At 37.1% G+C, this 19344-nt stretch overlaps 1 protein-coding gene across 1 annotated transcript in view; it reads right to left on the bottom strand.

Annotated features, from left to right (window-relative positions):
- LOC149849128 (putative glucose-6-phosphate 1-epimerase) overlaps positions 1 to 19344 on the bottom strand; it is a 49658-nt gene that overhangs the window by 9283 nt on the left and 21031 nt on the right. The window contains exon 5 of the mRNA XM_089998572.1: positions 11358 to 11492. Coding sequence (XP_089854698.1) covers positions 11358 to 11492 — 135 coding nt within the window. The remainder of the gene's footprint in view (positions 1 to 11357; positions 11493 to 19344) is intronic.

The raw sequence follows: 19344 nt of genomic DNA, 5'->3' as shown, positions 1-19344 counted from the left end.
TCGACAACTTGTATTGCATAAAATTGCATCTATTATCATTTGGTGTGCATATAGTTGCACTTTATATCTATCATAGTTAAGGCTTGATTTGACTCTTAGATTATTCCAAATCGGTTCTTACACATAACATTGTCTAATATTTCATGTGTTTATTGCATAATAAGACTTTTTGGTATAAATGACTTTATTTTAAAGAATTGATTATGTGAAGCATGATCCGTGTTGATGCAAAATTATTGTCATAAAGCATATTGTTGTGCATATGATTGATTATCTAGCATTATTGGATCTTTGATTTGATTTTTTCAAATCGGCTCTTTTTATAAAATCACCAATTTAGAAAATGATTTCCATAAGTGTTTGTTGCCTTCTTATGGCATTTATATTGTCCATCATAAACTTTATATAATGCATCAATTTTCTTAGCCTTGTTACAGAGATGTTTGTTGGGGTGAGTTATGTCTTTTTAGATGGTCAACTTGAAGTTTGACTCTAAATGACATGTGTGAATCTTTGAGTGTGTTGTATCACTCGTTTGTTCTTTGGCCATTGACTTTGTTATGGATGTTCTTAATTATGTGTACCTATGATGGATGACTAACTTTTGAAACCATAGTGTTTCTAGATGAAAAATTGATATCCTTTTAATCCCATTTCCATTATAAGCTTTTTTGCCTCAAGTATTTTTATGTCTCTTATCTAAGTGTCATCATATGTAGACAAGAAATGTTGTTCACACCTTCGTGTGTTCTTTTAGCCTATTGTTGGCTTTGTGTTCTTGCTCTAGTAGCTGATACACTTGTTTTAAGTGTCATTATATGTAGACAAAAGATGTTTAGTCACACCTTCGTGTGTGTTTTTGACCCATTGTTGGCTTTGTACTCTTGTTATGGTTGTTGAACATACTTGATTTTGAGTGTCATTATATATAGACGAGATGTTTGTTCACACCTTTGTATGTAACTTTTAGCCCATTGTTGACTGTTGTACTCTTGTTCTAGTCGTTGATACACTCACTTCAAGTATCATTATATGTAGACAAGAGGTGTTTATACACACCTTCGTGTGTGTCTTTGGCCCTTTAGTGGCATTATATTTATGTTCTTCTAGTCCTTTATACACTTGATTTGTGGGTGTTGGAGGTCTAATGAGTTGATTGCTTATAATGGATGAACTATTGTTGAGATTTGCAAAATTTCATATTTATGAGAATTTATAATTTGGTTTTGATTTACATTTTATTTCTGTAATGATTTTGTCGATAAAAGTTCATATCTTTGATAATATATATGCATATTTGGAAATCACTTGATTTTACTTTTTTGGCCTTTATCCTAAAATGGATTTGTGAATTTTACACATTAAGTGTTTGTAGTGTTTGGCCTTCTAGTGGGCTTTTGTGTTTTCAAATATTTCATCAGGTTGTTTATTCAAATAACATTCATTCTTGACTCATGGATGAATGTTTTGGTTTATTCAATCAAGTGTTATACTTGATTAGAATGTGTTCTTGCAAGTTCATACATGACATTTGTTAGCGTTGGTTTCTTTTCATTTTAAGGTGTTTGAGAAATTATTAACTCATCTTTTATTGATAAAATTAATTATCTCTTCTGTATTGATTTATGTACTTTCTTTGTATGCCCTTGAGCACATCCCTTTGTGAGGAATTAGTTCTTATATGAACATTGTTTCTTTGAAGACATTTATAATGCCTGAAACCTTTCTTAAAGTTCTTTAGTGTTGATTCAATAAGAAGAGATATCTTTGTGCCTATTGAACTCCTTTGTGAATATTTCTTGTGCCTTTGTGCACATATTTTTCCTTAAGAATATAGTGAGTTTATCAAAGTGTTTGAGTTTAAATCTTCTTAATGATATTTTTACATAGTGTTCGATTGAAATGCGTAGAATATCTTTTTTATTATTGTCTTGATAAATCATATGTTCATTTTGATCAATGTTATGGTCTCTTGATTCATCTTATTTGAAATACCCTACTTGATTGAAATACAAAGATATTTTTTACTTCGAGCTTTTTGGTTTGTTATACAAAATCTTAAAGATGAGATGGAAGAAGTACCTATGATAGGTCATGGAAGGTGTTTGGGGATGATCATCATTAAAGACAGTTGAAGGCCGACATTTGCAAAATTCTTTCATGTGCTATAAAGATGATGACTTTCATTGAAGACTCTTGAAGAGTTGGGATCCTTTCTTTATATCTTCAAACTTTCCGTCCTCCCCCCCGTAAAGTTTTTGAGGGGGTGTTAAAATATATATACTCACATATATATATATATATATATATATGTGTGTGTGTGTGTGTGAAGTACCCGATAGGGGTATTTTGGTCATTTCACATAGTTGTTTTAGAAACAACTATTTTCATTAAATAGGATATTTTTATCTTTTTTTCTTTTTAAATTACTTTTTATTTAAGTATTGGGGTTCCCACATGTAGTCGTTGGACCCCCAACGGTCATAAATATGATTGTTGGGGGCTCCAACGACCATATGTGGGAGCCCCCAATGACTCCCACTTCTCCTTTTTTGTATAAATAGGGGGTCCCCCCCTCTTGTATTTTATGGCTTTTGAAGCCCTCACTCAATAAAGATCTATATTTTTTAAGTGTTTCGTTTTAAAGGCTTTTTGTGTTGTCCCTTAGTGAACCATTTTGATATTTCTCATTGTGGGTTCTTGTTTGTCCACTATTGGACCGTGTGAATGCATTAAGCATTCTTATTATACATTTTCGCATACTTTCTAACAAGACCTGTCAACAATATCTAGAGCAACTTTAGATTGAGTTAGCAGATAGCTACTAGAGGAATAGGCAACTTCTATACCAAGAAAGAATTTTAAAAGACCCAAATCACTCATTTCAAAGTGTGCTTTGAGAAACTTTTTAAAGTTGTCAACTCCCTGTTTTACTTCCAGTGATGATCATGTCGTCTACATAGAGGAGAAGAACAATAATACCTGCATCAGAATTCTTAACAAACAAAGTTGTGTCAGTAAAATAAGATTGAAAACCAAAATCAAACATAACCTGACTAAATTTATCATACCAAGCTTTTGAAGCTTGCTTAAGTTCATACAAAGCCTTATTTAAACGAAAAGTTTTTCCTTTAGAAATATTGATGTCAAGTGGTGATTCCATGTTCACTTCTTCGGCTAGGCTTCCATTGAGAAATGCATTTTTGACATCAATTTGATATATATGACATTTCTTTGCATAGGCAAGAGCCATTAGGATCCTAACAATAGTCATTTCAATAATTGGAGCAAAAGTTTCTTTATAGTCTATTCCATATTTTTGAGAATAGTCTTTGACAACTAATCGAGCTTTAAACCTCTCAAGTTTTAACTTTATACACCCATCGACAGCATATAGGCTTTTTGCCTGGTAGAATATCTTAAATAGTTCAGGTATTCGTCTTTTTTAAAGCTTTTAATTCTGATGTCATTGCTTCGACCCATTCAAGTTGTTCCTTTGCTTCAGCATAGTTAGAAGGCTCTACGTAGGAATGTATTAAGGCAATGTAGGTTTGATACTTTGGTAAAAAAGACTCCTAGGAAACAATTTTTTTGGAAACTTTTGACACTCTAGATGACTTTCTAGGTGATATTTGTTTTTGTTCTTTAGTATATTTTTCAAGAGCACATGGTTTTTCTAAATTTCTTCGCCTAGAATATTGAATACAATCTTGATTATCACTAAATGATTTTGTACTTATCATGTCATTTTGATCATCTTAACTTTCATCAATATCACTTTCATTAATCTTTGGAACTGAGTCCAACAAAAAAAAAATACTCTTCTATTTCCTTAGAGTTCTCAATTTCAAAAAAAACTTTCCTTTTCTAAGAAGGATACATTCCATGATACATACAACTTTTTAGTTTTAAGGTCAAAATATCTATAACTTTTTTGGTGATTTACATATCCTAAGAAAGCACAAGGAATAGCAAGAGGAGAGAGTTTGTCATTTTTGTCAAAAAAAAACAAACAAAATATTTGCACCCAAAAACCCTTAACCTAGAATAATCTGAAATTTGCTTGATATATTGTTTAGTGAAAAGAATGACATCCTGTTAATAAGATAAACGGCAGTTACAGTGGCTTCGGCCCAAAAAGTCTTTGGTACTTGATGTGTAATGAGTAAGGTTCTTGTTGTTTCTATAATAATCTTATGTTTTCTTTCTGCTAAACCATTTTGTTGAGGAGTATAGGAGCATGATCTTTGATGTGTAATACAGTATAGGTTCAAATAATCTTTAAATTCTTTTGATAAAAACTCTTCCCCTGAATCGGTGCGAAAGATTGAAATATCATTCTTAACTTGATTTTTTACTAAATTATGAAATATTTGAAAATGTGAGAAAACTTTGGATTTATGTTTAAGAAAATAAATTCAAGTATGACTTGTAAAGTCATATACGAAAATTACATAATACATAAAATCACCTTCTGATATAACGGGTGTGAGTCTACATACATCCGAACGTACTAACTCAAGTGGTCGAGAAGAGACAAAGGTTCTTTCTTGAAAAAGTTATCTTTTTATTTTTTCAAGAATACATTTTTCACATGTAAAGGTTTCAAAATTACAAAAAAAAAATCATCTTTGAAAAAAACTGGATCTTGGATATACTAGGATGGCCAAGTCTCTTGTGCCATAGATCCAAATTCATTTTTTGAACATTACAACATAATGTACTCTTGGGTATTTCCAAAAAATCCATGTAGTATAAGCCTCCTTCTCTATGGCCTTCCCCAATCAGCTTCCCTGAGTGGTGATCTTGCACTCAGCAACCACGAGAACAGAAGGAAACATTACACCCATGGTCAGATAATTGAGAGACAGATAAAAGATTTAGGTTAAGTTTAAGAATATATCTAATTTGTTGAATATAAAATCTTTTTGAGCTTTGAGAAATATTTTCAAAATTTTCTATTCATTTGAATTCAAGAGATATTCCATCAGCGGTAAAAACATTTGGCCCATTTGAGTTATGACATTCGGATAACATATCAATGGTTGGTGTCATATGAAAAGAAGTACTTGAGTCATGAAGCCAAAGAGATTTACCTGGATCGAAAATACCGACAGAAGATATTGTAGCTTCAGTGGATGAAGATGCTCATTTGAGTAGTGGTTGAAGTGCCTCCACTAATTGTGTTAAGGACATGCTTCCAATGGATAGCTCACTTGATTCCTGTGGAGATCCGACAGAAGCAAGCTTCTTTTCATAGAATTTCTTTAATTTTGGACAATAAGTTTTCACATGTCCCGATTCTCGGCAATAGTAACAAATGACGTTCCTTTTTTCAAATTCATTTTCTTGTTTCTCATCATTTGTCCTCCCATAGTGTGGGGGTTTGTATGTACGAACATGATTTTTCGGTCTAGATACAGCTAGAACCGAGTCATCATCACACTTAGAGATTCTCTTCTTAAGCCTATTCTCTTTCATGCTTAATTCTTCTATTGTGTCTTCTATGGAAGGAACCTTTCCTCGATGAAGAACAGATTTGGTTTATTCAAATTCCGGTCTTGACCCACTAATAAATTGAAAGAAGTGCTCTGCATTTATTTGATTTTGTAGAGTTCTATGTCTTGTGGACAATGCCACTTTGGTTCAAGGAAAGCCAACTCTTTCCATAATTCAGACAAGCTATTATAGTACTCTCTAATGCTCTTCTCTCCTTAAACCATATTTCGAACTTTGTCTTGTAAGTTGCACACATGTGCAATGTCTTTAAGAGAATACATTCTCTTAAGATATTCCCAAGCATTGTTTGCATGTTCTAACTTTGCAAGACTTGAACATTTTTTTATGTCGACACTACTTATGAGCCAAGACATAATCTTGGCATGTCTCATCCTCCATTCCTTCCACTTTTTTTCATAAGTGGTAATGGTTTTATTTTTCCCAACTTTCGTAAGAGGTATTTCTTTCTCGCCTACCTTTATAAGGATTAGCTTAGGTTTCAAATTGGTCATCCTCACAACCCCTTTTCCTATATAAGGTGCTTCATAATTGAAGCCCATGTAACATAATTAGAGTCATTGAGCTTAATGGGTTTAATGGACACATTATCATTGTCATCCATTTTACAAAGCTTAAGAAGGGAAAAAAAAGAAAAAGAAAGAAAGAAGAAGAATAGAGAAGAAGAAAGGAAGAGATAAAAGAGAGGATAATGAGTACACCACCGATAATGAGTACAAGTGCTCCTCCATGCTTTTTACACGATCACGATTTCACATACACTTGAAAACAACTTTGCTTCTTCTTCAAACTTTGAATGGCACGTTTCCCGATGCACCAAAATAAACCATGTAAGAAGATGAATTCTTTGATCATCATCAAACGAAGCTTCAAATCGCTTCAACCAAAATGCCGAAAAATATCATTCACAAGAATCACAAGGGTTCATACAAAATACCCGAAAAAGGGTATACAATAAAGAGAGAAAAAATATATTATTGAATGGGTAAACACCCTTGAGAAAATCATACTTAGTGAGAGGGCTTTGCCCCATATTTATAATACATTGAGAGAGAGTAGAAGAGGGAGTCGTTGGGAGTCCAATGACTCTCTTGCTTTTTTACTAAGTTAAACATTGACTAGTCAAAAAGGCTAAAACAGTACAAAAATAAAAAGAGAAAAAATCCTATTCTAACTAGAAAAAAAGAAAAACAATTCCTAGTTAGCCTAGGATATTACATATGATTTAACACAAGAATGATTTTCAAAATCTCATGGAAAATATACCAAGAATGAGACCAATGAAAATTGTAAGTTGCTTTTCACTAGTATGCGGCCTAGTGTTTTATGTAAAAGGTCTTTGGAAAAATCCCAAGTGGTTAAAATGGTCCAGGCCCTAGAGTACTGGATCCAAGAGATTAGAGATGAAAACCAACATTGAAATCATGGAAGAATCCAAATCCTTATCTCTTGTTAAGTGTCAATCCACTGAGGCAGATTAACATTAATGAAAATCACATGACCACCGTGGAGTTGACCAGCTTGAATGGTTCTTTTTCAGAACAGCCTACTCTTCTCATTAAATCCCATGAAGACTACTCCATGGAACACCAGAGGATTAGATAGATCTTTGAGAAGTCCGTCAGATCTCAAGGTTCCAGACTTTATATCTGCCCTATTTAAATTTGACCGAATTAGATGTTGCCTCATTGATAAGGAATATGTCTATACAGCCAGCACTTTGGCTGGCACGGGAGTCACTGAGTGGAATCTGGAAAGACAAGCCTCCTGGCTAGTTTCCAGACTCAACCTAATTGTATTCTACCATTTGGCTTTTTTTGTTTATTTATTAGATGCTACCTCATTGACAAAAAATGTTACCATATAGCCTGCACTTTGGCTAGTGTGGCAATCACTGACAGTGATAGAATCTGGAAAGACAAGCCTGCAGCTTGGGTTCCAGACACTACCTAATTGTATTGTGTTATTTGATTTTTTTGTTTGTGTAATCTAGGAGGGGTCAGCCTAATCCCAGCTTGCTAATCCGGGGGTAAAAAAAAAAACATCTCCATTTAACATACAAAGACTTAGAAGCCCTGGGCCGGTAAGAACCAGACCAGGTAACTTCCAAAATCTGATTGGTCAAGCCTAGACGGCCCAGGTTGGGTCCGCCTGATCTGTTAGTCAAGAATTCGATGGGCCATGTAGTCATGAAGGAGCCCCAGATTGGCTGGAGCATGAACCAACTTCAAAGTGAAACATGCCCAAACTATATATGTTTAAGATTAATACCAATAAAATGATGAATCTCCATTTAAGAAACAAGGACTTCAAGGCCCTGGGCACATTAAATACCAGCTTGATCGGGATAGCCCATTGGCCCAATGGGCCAACAGGTTGAGTTATTGCTGCCTTAAGGCATGGACCACTAAGAACCGAGCCTAAGCCTAGAAGTTGATATTTTTAACCAGATCGGTTCACTCCTAAAACCTGATGGATCAAGGCTAAACAGAGCTGTGTCAGGTTAGGCCAGCCCATTACACACCCCCATGCATAGCAAGCTATGTCACACGGACTCGGCTAGGGAGGCGCCGCACCCGAGTCGACGCGCCCCGACACGGGTGCAGACACGGGTGCGGCTTAGGACACGGCCCAGACTCGGTCAACGAGGAGTCGGACTCGATCAACGAATCGAGGCCGAGTCCGTCCTCGTTTTGGACTTGGTCAATGTTGACCGAGTCTATATTCGTCTATTTTAGGGTGAAAAAACTAAAAGAAACTATTTTTTATATATTTTTCTAAATATATATATATATAGACTGCTGTGCACAGTGCACAATGCACAGTCACAGTGACTGTGCTGTGCACTGTGCACAGTCACTGTTGTGCTGTGCTGTGCACAGTCACTGCTGTGCTGTGCACTGTGCACAGTCATAGTGACTGTGCTGTGCACTGTGCACAGTCATAGTGACTGTGCTGTGCACAGTCACATCTGTGCTGTGCACAGTCACAGTGACTGACTGTGTTGTGCACAGACTGTGCTGTATGCACAGTCATGGATTTTTTTTTAAATAAATAAATATATATATAGCCAAGTCCCCGTGTCTAAAATTTTTAAAATTGCGCCGCACCCGTGTCGCACCCGCACCCATGTGACATAGATAGCAAGCAATGAAATGCTCCTCCTACAACCATAACTAAGTCAGCATTGTGTCGCATACCTGACCCAACCCAATCCATATAATTGATATGAATGTGAAAATAAATAGCTGATTAATATTCAGGTTAGATTTGGGTCGACCCAAATATTACTTGGATTGGGTTTGAGCACTATTATATTGGGGCTAAAGATTACGTGACAAAGAAGCAACAAGAACATAGAGTGCATGTTGTGGAAATGCATATGTTAAGATGGATGTTTAGGGTCACAAAAAAAAGATAAAATTATAAATAAATATCAGATTGCACCTAAGGGTCCTACCAATAAAAGATAAACTAAGAGAATGTCAATTAAAATGGATTGGACATGTTGCACAGAGACCCATTATGACACCAGTAAGAAAGGTTGTAATGATACAAGTTGAAGGAATTAGGAAAAGATGACCATTGAATACTTGGAAGGAGGCAGCCAGAGAAGATGTGAAGGATTGTCAAGTGACCAAAGTTGTAGCTCTAGATAGAAAGGAATGAAAAAATAGGACCCACAAAACCGTGGGATAAGGCACGATGATGATGATTAAGCCTATCTCATCTCAACCTGCCAGAGTATTTTATATGTAAAAATACATGTTTTAAGGACTCTTTTTAATTATACTATTTGAGTTTGGAACTCCATTTTCTTGACTACACATAATCTGGCCAGATTCAGGTAACACCAAAATGGGTAGGATATCTCATAGAGTTGACAGCTCTACCTACTATGTCACATGGGTATGGGTATGGGTACGGGTACGGGTACGGGTGCGGGTGCGGGTGCGGGTACGGGTACGGGTACGGGTACGGGTACAGGTACGGGTGCAGGTACGGAGGGTAAGACATGGAAATTTCAAAAAATGAGGGTATAGGGACACAGCTATGTATATATCATAGTCACCTATATTGTTCAAGGTATTATCGCGCGGCAATATTTCTCAGAGAGATTTTCAAAAGTTGAAAAATCTCGAGAAAATTTTGGGAGTTTAAAAAATTGAAAACAAATATAAATAACAACAAAAAAGCTAAGAAAATAATAAGTTTTGCATTATTTTTCTTCCAAAAATATAACGAAACATTTTTTAAAGGTTTTAAAATATAAAAGAAACAAAAAATAGGAAATGAAAACTTAAAATAAAATTAAAAAAAGTGTTTTGCCAAAAATATCACGATATTTTGTCTTCTGGTGATATTTTGAAAATATAGCGAGATATTTCCTTTAATATCAGGTACCTTAACATATCGGTATTTCTCGCGATATTTTCAAAATATTGCGAGACAGTGGTATATATATGTGTGTGTGTAGAGAGAGTTTGGGTCTGGATCTATAATAAAGTCCATATCAAAAATTTAAAAAAAAAAGTTCGTAAGGGAGGTGATCGTAATTTTTTGAAAAAAAAAACGGGCAGGGAAAGGTCCATATTAAAAATTAAAGAAAAAGTTTGTAAAGGTGGAGGTGACTAATTTTTAAAAATAAGGGGGAGGGAGAATGAGATTCTTCAAGAAGAAGAGGAGGAAGAGGAAGAAGCCTCTCTCTCTCTCTCTCTCTCTCTCTCTCTCTCTCTCTCTCTCTCTCTCTCTCTCTCTCTCTCTCTCTCTCTCTCTCTCTCTCTCTCTCGTCTTCTTCCTTCTCCTCTTTTTCCTCTTCCTCTTTCGTCCTCTTCTTCCTTATTTTCCTCCTCTTCCTCTTTCTCTTTCATCTTCTTCCTTCTCCTATTTCTTTTTTTCTTTTTCTTTTTCTTTTTCTTCTTCCTCATCCTCTTTTTCTTCCTCCCTGCCTTTCACCAAGGTCAAACAAAAAAAAATTGGGTTGAGTCGAGGTTGGACCCGCCCCAATCTGGACCAGCACGTACCTGTGCTGCATCCGGTACCAGTACCCGTGTCGGGCTGTGTCGACACGGGCACGGCTGCCTGGTTGCCGTGTCTATGTGACATAGCCTACCTATAGTATCCTCAGGTTTTTCCTTGCCAAGATATAGCTGAAACAGATATATATTGGGTATGTGATACAGATCTAGTTTACCCAAGTTGAAGAACAAAGGACAAATCTCAATTATGTATGACTTGTACTCTAGTAGAACCATACAAAAGCATGGAACTTGACGTCAATATTTAAGGTGCAGAAACCAGTAGACACGAAGACATGCAATAACAGAAGAAATGAAAATTAAATAACAAAACAAGAACACAAGATTGACCATTTTACACAATATGTGCATGCACATGCAAATCAAAGTGACAGAAGTCCAGGCTGGACTCTTTTTCAGGCCTGAACATGAGGAACCATGCCTTTACCTGGAGCTCAAATGTTTTTTATACAGGCCCATACCATATTCTACACAGCATCTTTAAAAAAAAGGGAGGGATGGGGTGGGAGAGAGCAAAACCACACCCAGTCCTGGCCAACCCAATAATGGAGGCATGGGAGTTGGGCCTGACCCTGTTTGGTTGGGCCAGGCTCTCCATGGGTACACCTCCATTACGACTCAACCCCAGCATGTACACCTGCAACCAGGCATAGGAAATGGTAGCCATAGTGATGCAGCACATAAGGTTCATGATAATAACAGCAAACTTCTCATACATATAGGAGTTATCTCAGAGAACCAATAGGGAGGATAAACCTTATCCTTAGAACAATTGAGGTCCATCATGAGTTCAGCACGTACCTGATATCAGAAACAGAGAAATATGTATGATAAGCAAATGTAAATTGAAATGGCTTGACATCTGTATTTCTAATGCGCGAAGTCAACGTCAGATCACCCCCAGGTCCCAAAGCAACCCTTAGACGAAACTCAAAGCTGCAAATGACAGCAAAATACCATATTGAATCAGCTAAATCAACAAAATTTATTTGTGATGCATTTTAGCAGCCACTGTAATGAAAAAAGGAAAACAATACAACAGAGAGACTCTTAACGGCTTACAAGAACACAATAGCAAAAGCACAAGGATCATTTATGGGTCAATACAAGAATGCATGCACATAAGCCACTTAGAGGCCAAGAAACAAGTAAAAATATATAGAAATTTATTAGGGATCAAATGCTTGAGAAAACATAATTTTAAGAGAGAAACCTCTTTATATAGAGGTTAGAGGGCTCAATAGCACCCCAACGGCTAGAAATAGAGACTTTGGAGGGCTCCCAACGACTTTATGCCAAAGGTACTAAATGGCCTTGACTAAAACCAAAATTACAAAAGAAAATAAAAAAAAATAAAGTTTTTCCCCTAATGGGCACAGCCTATTACACAGTGAGAAAAGACAAAAATGCCCCTAATAGGTATTGTCTATTACAAACATATATATATATATATACACATATTAGTATGTGTATATATATATGTACATACTCATAAATAAGTATATATAAATATATATACTTATATTCCTAATACCCCTTCAAACTTACGGTATAAGAAGTGCTTTCATGAAGAAATCAGCCAACTAAAATTCTGATACTACATACGGCAGATCGATCATTTTCTGAAGGTACTTTTCACGAACATAATGGCAACCCATCTCAATATGCTTGGTCATTTCATGAAATGTGTGATTGCCAACTATGTAGATGGCATTTTTATTATCACAACACTAAAGGTGACTGCATTGGCACCCCCATGTCTTCTAACGATCGTCTCAACCACACAATTTCAGATGTCGTGGTAGCCATGACACGATACTCGGCCTCAGCTGATGATAGAGATAGTTTTTGTTGTTTATTGTATTTTCAAGTCGCCGACCCCAATTGTTTTGGGATGAAGGCGTAGTTGTTGTTGTATTGTATTTTCAAGACACCAACGAATCACTTAGAAAAACACAAAAACCTGTAATTGAGCGTTTATCATTGTTATCTCTTCCCCAGTCAGAATCAATATAGGCAATTATATCAAGTGATGAGGAAGAGAATAAAAAAAAATCTTTGAAAACAGAATTTTGTAAATATCTAATAATATATATAACGACATTCATATGCAAAGTGGTAGAGCAATGCTGAAATTAACTAGTTGTATGCATTGCATGTGAAATGCCAGGTCCGATGATGGTCAAGTAAGGGCCACAATCATTTGTCGGTAAGGAGTGGGGTCATCAAAGGGTGTGTCATCATCTATGTCACATGGGTGCGGGTGCGGGTGCGGCACTTTCAAAAACCTTGGGTGCGGGGGTGCGGCAGGGGCAAAAATGTAAATATATATATATATATAGAAGGGGGTCCGGTTGCCCACTTTATCATGGATTACTTTATGCCAGTCCATATGTCCCCGTCTTCACTTACTGGAATGGTTCGGTTTCCTCAACAGGAATATGCCTCTCCAACGACGTCCTCGCTTGGGTTAGGCACACCGGTTCCCGTTTTTCAAATTTCAACACAAAGTTTCATGGGGTCATCGTCGTCATTTTGAAATGTCAAAGTTGTTTTTAGAAAACCTGGAAAAAGGTTCATTGTTTCGTTGGGCCTTTCTATTTGTAAAACTTAACTATCTTTGGTCCTTTCGAGAGTTATAGGCCTGCACACCAAAATACCTAAAATGCCCTCAGTTCCACACCCACACTTCTTAAAATCTGTCGACCCACTGGATCTTCATGGGTCCACCTTTGAGTCTTTGACCAACTTGTCGGAGTAGTGGCCCTTAACTAAATGGCTTTTGTCCCACTTAACCCTCCAACAGAACCTAGTGGAGTCGACCCAAGTTCAATGAGAACGATTGAAACACAAAACTATAGGCCTCGAAGTATGTCCCTTTTTAATATGTTTTCAAGGAACTCAAGTAACATGTGTCACATCAAGGACTTGGTCCGTTAGAATGCATGTGGCCAATTTCTGAAGGGAACCCAAAACCATCTCCAGTCGGACAGGTCCAACTTCTGAGAAAGGACACGCATGTCATTGTAGCCAGGTATGGGGGGGTCTTTGACAATTGACAACCCAAAGAATATCTTTTGTACACAAAATCCCTGACCTGATAGCCTAGGTCATAATAAAGGAGTAGACCCACTGCCGCTTCTGTTGTCTCCCGAATAAAAAAAGACTTACCACGCAAGCCACGTATTTCTACCCACAGTGTCACACGTCTTCTCTTTCTAAAAAACCCTCTCCTTGCATGTTCAAACCAAAGTTGCACCCCAGAGGATGCTCCCTCTGTAATGAAATATGCGGAAAAGCAAAGAGTGCACTAGGCACTTACAACATCCACTAATGAACAAACAACAAGGGATAATACCCAAACCCACAAGAGACAACACAACATAAAAATATAAATGTCTCTTATTGAAAGAGAGAGAGCTCTCAAGAGTAAGAAATACAAGAGGGGTTCACCCCTATTTATACACAAAAGAAGGAGAGAGAGAGGGCCAAGAGGCCTTAAAAGGAGAGCCACCTAGGGGGCTCCCCATGTAGTCGTTGGGAGCCCCCAACGGTCACAAATGTGACCGTTGGGGGCCCCATCGACTACATGTGGGGCCCCTCTTGTGTGAGCAAAAAACAAAAAAATAAAAAATAGAATTTACAAAAAATAAAGAGAAAAATAAAATAAGAAAAACAAGTACCCCTATCGGGTACTTGTGAAATGACAAAAATACCCCTATCGGGTATTACATATATATATGTATAAATATATATATATATATATATGTGAATTACATATATTTTAACACCCTCCCTCAAGCTTTACGGGGATATAACCGAAAGCTTGTTAAGCAGAAACAAAAACCGAGGAGCCGCAAGAGCCTTAGTGAAGAAGTCCGCCAACTGGTACTCTAATGTGACGTAAGGTAGTGCTATAGTTCCTCTTAGGTATTCATCCCGAACGTAATGACAGTCCATCTCAATATGCTTAGTACGCTCATGGAAGGTGTGATTGCTTGCAATATAGATTGCGCTTTTGTTGTCGCAACACATCTTCGAAGGAGTAGAGATGACAATGCCCATATCACTGAGGAGGCTTCTTAGCCACACAAGTTCCATGGTTGTAGTGGCCATAGCACGATATTCTGCTTCCGTCGAGGACAATGATACTTTGTGTTGCTTCTTGCATCTCCACGAAATCATAGAGTCACCTAAGAAAACACAAAATCCGGTAGTTGAGACTCGGTCATTGGGATTTCCTCCCCAATCTGCATCAGTATAAGCAATTAAATCAAGTGACGAGGCAGAGGAAAGAAAAACTCCCTTAGTTATGGTATTTTTGATATATCTGACAATCCTTAAGACTGCACTCATGTGCACGGTTGTAGGTGCATGTTGAAACTGACTGACAGAGTGGACGGCATGAGCAATGTCTGGCCGTGTGATGGATAAGTAGGTTAGAGACCCAACAAGTTGCCGGTAGGGAGTAGGATCCTCGAGAGGTGTTCCATCTTCCAACCTTAATTTTGCATTGATGACTTATGGGGTTTCTGTCTTCTTACCATCGGAGATACCCGATTTGGAACAGATGTCAGCAGCAAGTTTCATCTGAGAGAGAATGTACCCTCGAGGAGAGTACGCCACTTCAATTCCTAAAAAATATCTTAAGAAACCAAGGTCAGACATATCAAAATTTTCTTTTAAAACCTTTTTAATATCATTAATGCCTTGCTCATCACTTTCAGTGATGATCATATCATCAACATAAAGTAGTAAAATAACTACTGAAGACCCTGCACTTTTCACAAACAAAGTAGTGTCAGTATAACATGAACGAAAATTTAAACTTGTCATTACATTACTAAATCTACCATGCCAAGCCTTTGGGGCTTGTTTTAAACCATATAATGCATTTTTAAGTTTAAGAATTTTATTTTTACCAATACATACTCCTGGTGGAGGATCCATGTAAACTTCTTCATTTAATTCGTCATTTAGAAATGCATTCTTAACATCGAGTTGATATATAGGCCATTTCTTCACTGACGCAATAGCAATAAGAGTCCTAACACTAGTCATTCTAGCAACAGGTGCGAAGGTTTCTTCATAATCTATACCATATTCCTGAGCATATCCTTTAGCTACTAACCGTGCTTTATAACGTTCTAATGAACCATCACTCTTGGTTTTAATTTTGAAGACCCATCTACATCTTATTGATTTCTTTCCAATGGGTAACGAAGTTATTTCCCAAGTTTTTGCTTTTTCAAGGGCACTAAGCTCTAAGTTCATGGCTTCAACCCATTGGAGAATATTTTTGGCCTCATTATAGTGTGAAGGTTCATGAAATGAATGCAATGCAATTAGACATGCTCTATATCTAGGAGTTAGGGACTCATAGGAAACAAACCTATTAGGAGGATTGGAGATCCGACTGGATCTCCTTAAAGAGGTTTCTTCTATGTTGGATCCTTGAGAGTATTTTTCTAAGGCGCTTATCTGAGTTTGTTGACCAAGCCTAACATATGTTTGGATTGGTCTATTATTCTCATCTATAGCATTATCAAGAGGAATTTCCTCTAGGTCATTCAAAGACTCATTAGAGATTTCCTCTTCTTGAGGAGTCTCATCTTCTTGAGATAGAAGATCAAATAAAAAAGTATATTCACTTTCGTCAATATCTTTAGTTTTCACAAAACCATTTTCATTTTCCAAAAAAGTTACATCTTTGGATACATAGAGTTTGTTATTTTTCAAGTCAAAACATCTAAAACCCTTTTGATTTTCTCCATAACCCAAGAAAACGTATTCAATAGCTTTAGGAGATAATTTGTCCCGTTTATGGGTAAGGACAAAACATTTACATCCAAAGACTCTTAATCTATTGAAGTCGGGTATTCTTTCAAATAGTTTTTCGTATGGAGATGTATTTTGTAAGGATGAAGATATCATTCTATTTATTAAGTAAGTTGAGGTTAAGGCCGCTTCGGCCCAAAAATTCTTTGGAATTTCTTTGGAAATAAGAATTGTCCTAGTGGTTTCCATGATATGTCTATGCTTTCTTTCGGCCAAGCCGTTTTGTTGGGGGGTCCTAGGACACGATCTTTGATGGCAAATTCCATTTACTTCTAAATAGTTTTGAAATTCATTTGATAAATATTCTCCACCCGAATCGGATCTAAGAGTAGAGATATTACTTGAAAATTGATTTTTAACTATCATATGAAATTTTTTGAAAAAATCAAAGACTTCGGATTTTAAATTGAGAAAGTAGATCCATACATACCTAGTGTAGTCATCGATGAAAGTGACATAATAGGAGTACCCTCCTTTAGACATGACGGGGAAGGACCCCAAACATCCGAATGCACTAACTCAAAAGGTCTTTTGGATACAAAAGTTCGGTTTGGAAAAGGAGTAGATTTCATTTTGCCAAAAATACAATTCTTGCAAACAAAATGTTTCTCATTACAAAATTTCTTTCCAAATGGAAAGGAGTACATTTTTTAGAAACTTGGGTGTCCAAGTCTTTGATGCCAAATATCAATATTTTTATCTTGGACATGGTTACAAAAAGAGTTAGTGGGGAGTTTCAAGTTGCTCATGTAATAGAGATCTCCCCTTCTATGGCCTTGCCCAATTAGCTTCCCGGACCGGAGATCCTGTATAGAGCAATCCTTAGTTGAGAAGGAGATTTTACATCCATGATCACATATTTGAGCAACAGAGAGGAGGTTTAAATTAAGTTGAAGTACAACTCTTACGTTTGGCACAAAGAAGTCTTTTGAAAAGTTTAAGGTTCCAAAACTTTTTACTTGTAAAGATGTACCATCGGCAGTTGAAACATAGGAGTTTTTATAATTATTACATAAATCGGAAAGCTCATTTTCAAGGGGGGTCATATGAAAGGAAGCTCCAGAGTCAAGGATCCAAGACGACATACCTGGAGGAGAGGAGGAAGCTACAGCGGCACCGGAAGTTGATGGAATCTTGAGTAGAGTTTGTAGTGCCTCCGATAGTTGAGCAAGAGAAAAAGAGTCCGTTCCTTTGATTGCTTCTTCTTTCTTTTGAGTAGCTTCTTCAACGGAAGCAACTTTATTTTTTGGTGCTTCATTCAACTTAGGGCAATTAGGTCTTATATGACCCGGTTCTTGACAATGATGGCAAATGGCTTTTTTATAGTTGCCATTATAGTTATTTTGCCTTCCAAAATTTGGAGGTTTGTAGGTTTTCATATGGTTGTCGGGTTTTGATACGGCCAAGACATCATTTCCTCCTTTAATCATACCAAGACGGGTTTCTTCTTGGCATATTTCGACTATGGCATCTTCTAAGGGAAGAGGCTTAGATCTATGTAGGAGGGAGGATCTAACTTGTTCATATTCGGGCCTAAGCCCATGTAAAAATTGAAAAAAGTGTTCTTTTTCCATTTGTTCTCTCCTTAATTCCACATCTATACTAGAAACCCATTTTGTTTCTAGTAAGGATAGCTCATCCCATAGAGGGCCAAGAGTGCTAAAGTAGTCCCTAACACTCATTTCTACTTGCTTGATAGTCCAGATTTTTTCTTGAAGAAAGAATTGACGAGCAAGATCTTTTTGTGTAAACATACCTTTCATGAAGAACCATGCTTCATTTGCCATCCGAAATTTGGCAATGTTGGCGCAAATCTTGAGCTCCACATTGTTCATGAACCAAGCAAGAATCTTGGCATGCTTACTTTCCCAATCTTCTATTTTAGATTGGTGATCTTCAATGGCCTTCATGCAGGCATCTCCTTCAAGAGCTTTTTCTTGATCACCTTCCATTTTAGTTAGTTGGAGTTGTGGTTCCGGAATGGTGCCCATAACGTATCCCCAAAGCTTTTTCCCTTTGAGGTTGTTCTCCATGGCGGCGGCCCACATCATGTAGTTGGATCCATTGAGCTTGAATGAGAGATCAATCTTTTGTTCTCCTTCCATGATAATCACTTACAAGAGGATAAAGGGAAGAGAGATATAACAAGAAAAAAATATAGCTACACAACTAGCTATATTGAGAAGAAGAGCATACACAAGGCTCTGATACCATGTAATGAAATATGCGGAAAAGCAAAGAGTGCACTAGACACTTACAGCATCCACTAATGAACAAACAACAAGGGATAATACCCAAACCCACAAGAGACAACACAACATAAAAATATAAATGTCTCTTATTGAAAGAGAGAGAGCTCTCAAGAGTAAGAAATACAAGAGGGGTTCACCCCTATTTATACACAAAAGAAGGAGAGGGAGAGGGCCAAGAGGCCTTAAAAGGAGAGCCACCTAGGGGGCTCCCCATGTAGTCGTTGGGAGCCCCCAACGGTCACAAATGTGACCGTTGGGGGCCCCATCGACTACATGTGGGGCCCCTTTTGTGTGAGCAAAAAACAAAAAAATAAAAAATAGAATTTACAAAAAATAAAGAGAAAAATAAAATAAGAAAAACAAGTACCCCTATCGGGTACTTGTGAAATGACAAAAATACCCCTATCGGGTATTACATATATATATATATATATATATATGAATTACATATATTTTAACACCCTCCCCTTCGCCCCTTCCTCGCACAGAGACACACAAAGTGCCACAACATGGAGATGAGGCCAAAAGCCAAGATAGTGTGCACGTTGGGTCCATCATCAAGGTCTGTGGAGATGCTGGAGAAGCTGCTCAGGGAAGGCATGAACGTCGCCAGGTTCAACTTCTCTCACGATACCCATGCTTACCATCAAGAGACGCTTGACAACCTACGGACCGCCATGCACAACACTGCCATACTC

Source organism: Nuphar pumila, chromosome 1 (genome assembly GCF_984573655.1).
Source record: "Nuphar pumila chromosome 1, dmNupPumi1.hap1.1, whole genome shotgun sequence".
NCBI lineage: Eukaryota > Viridiplantae > Streptophyta > Magnoliopsida > Nymphaeales > Nymphaeaceae > Nuphar > Nuphar pumila.
This window is presented reverse-complemented; position numbering and strand designations above follow the sequence as displayed.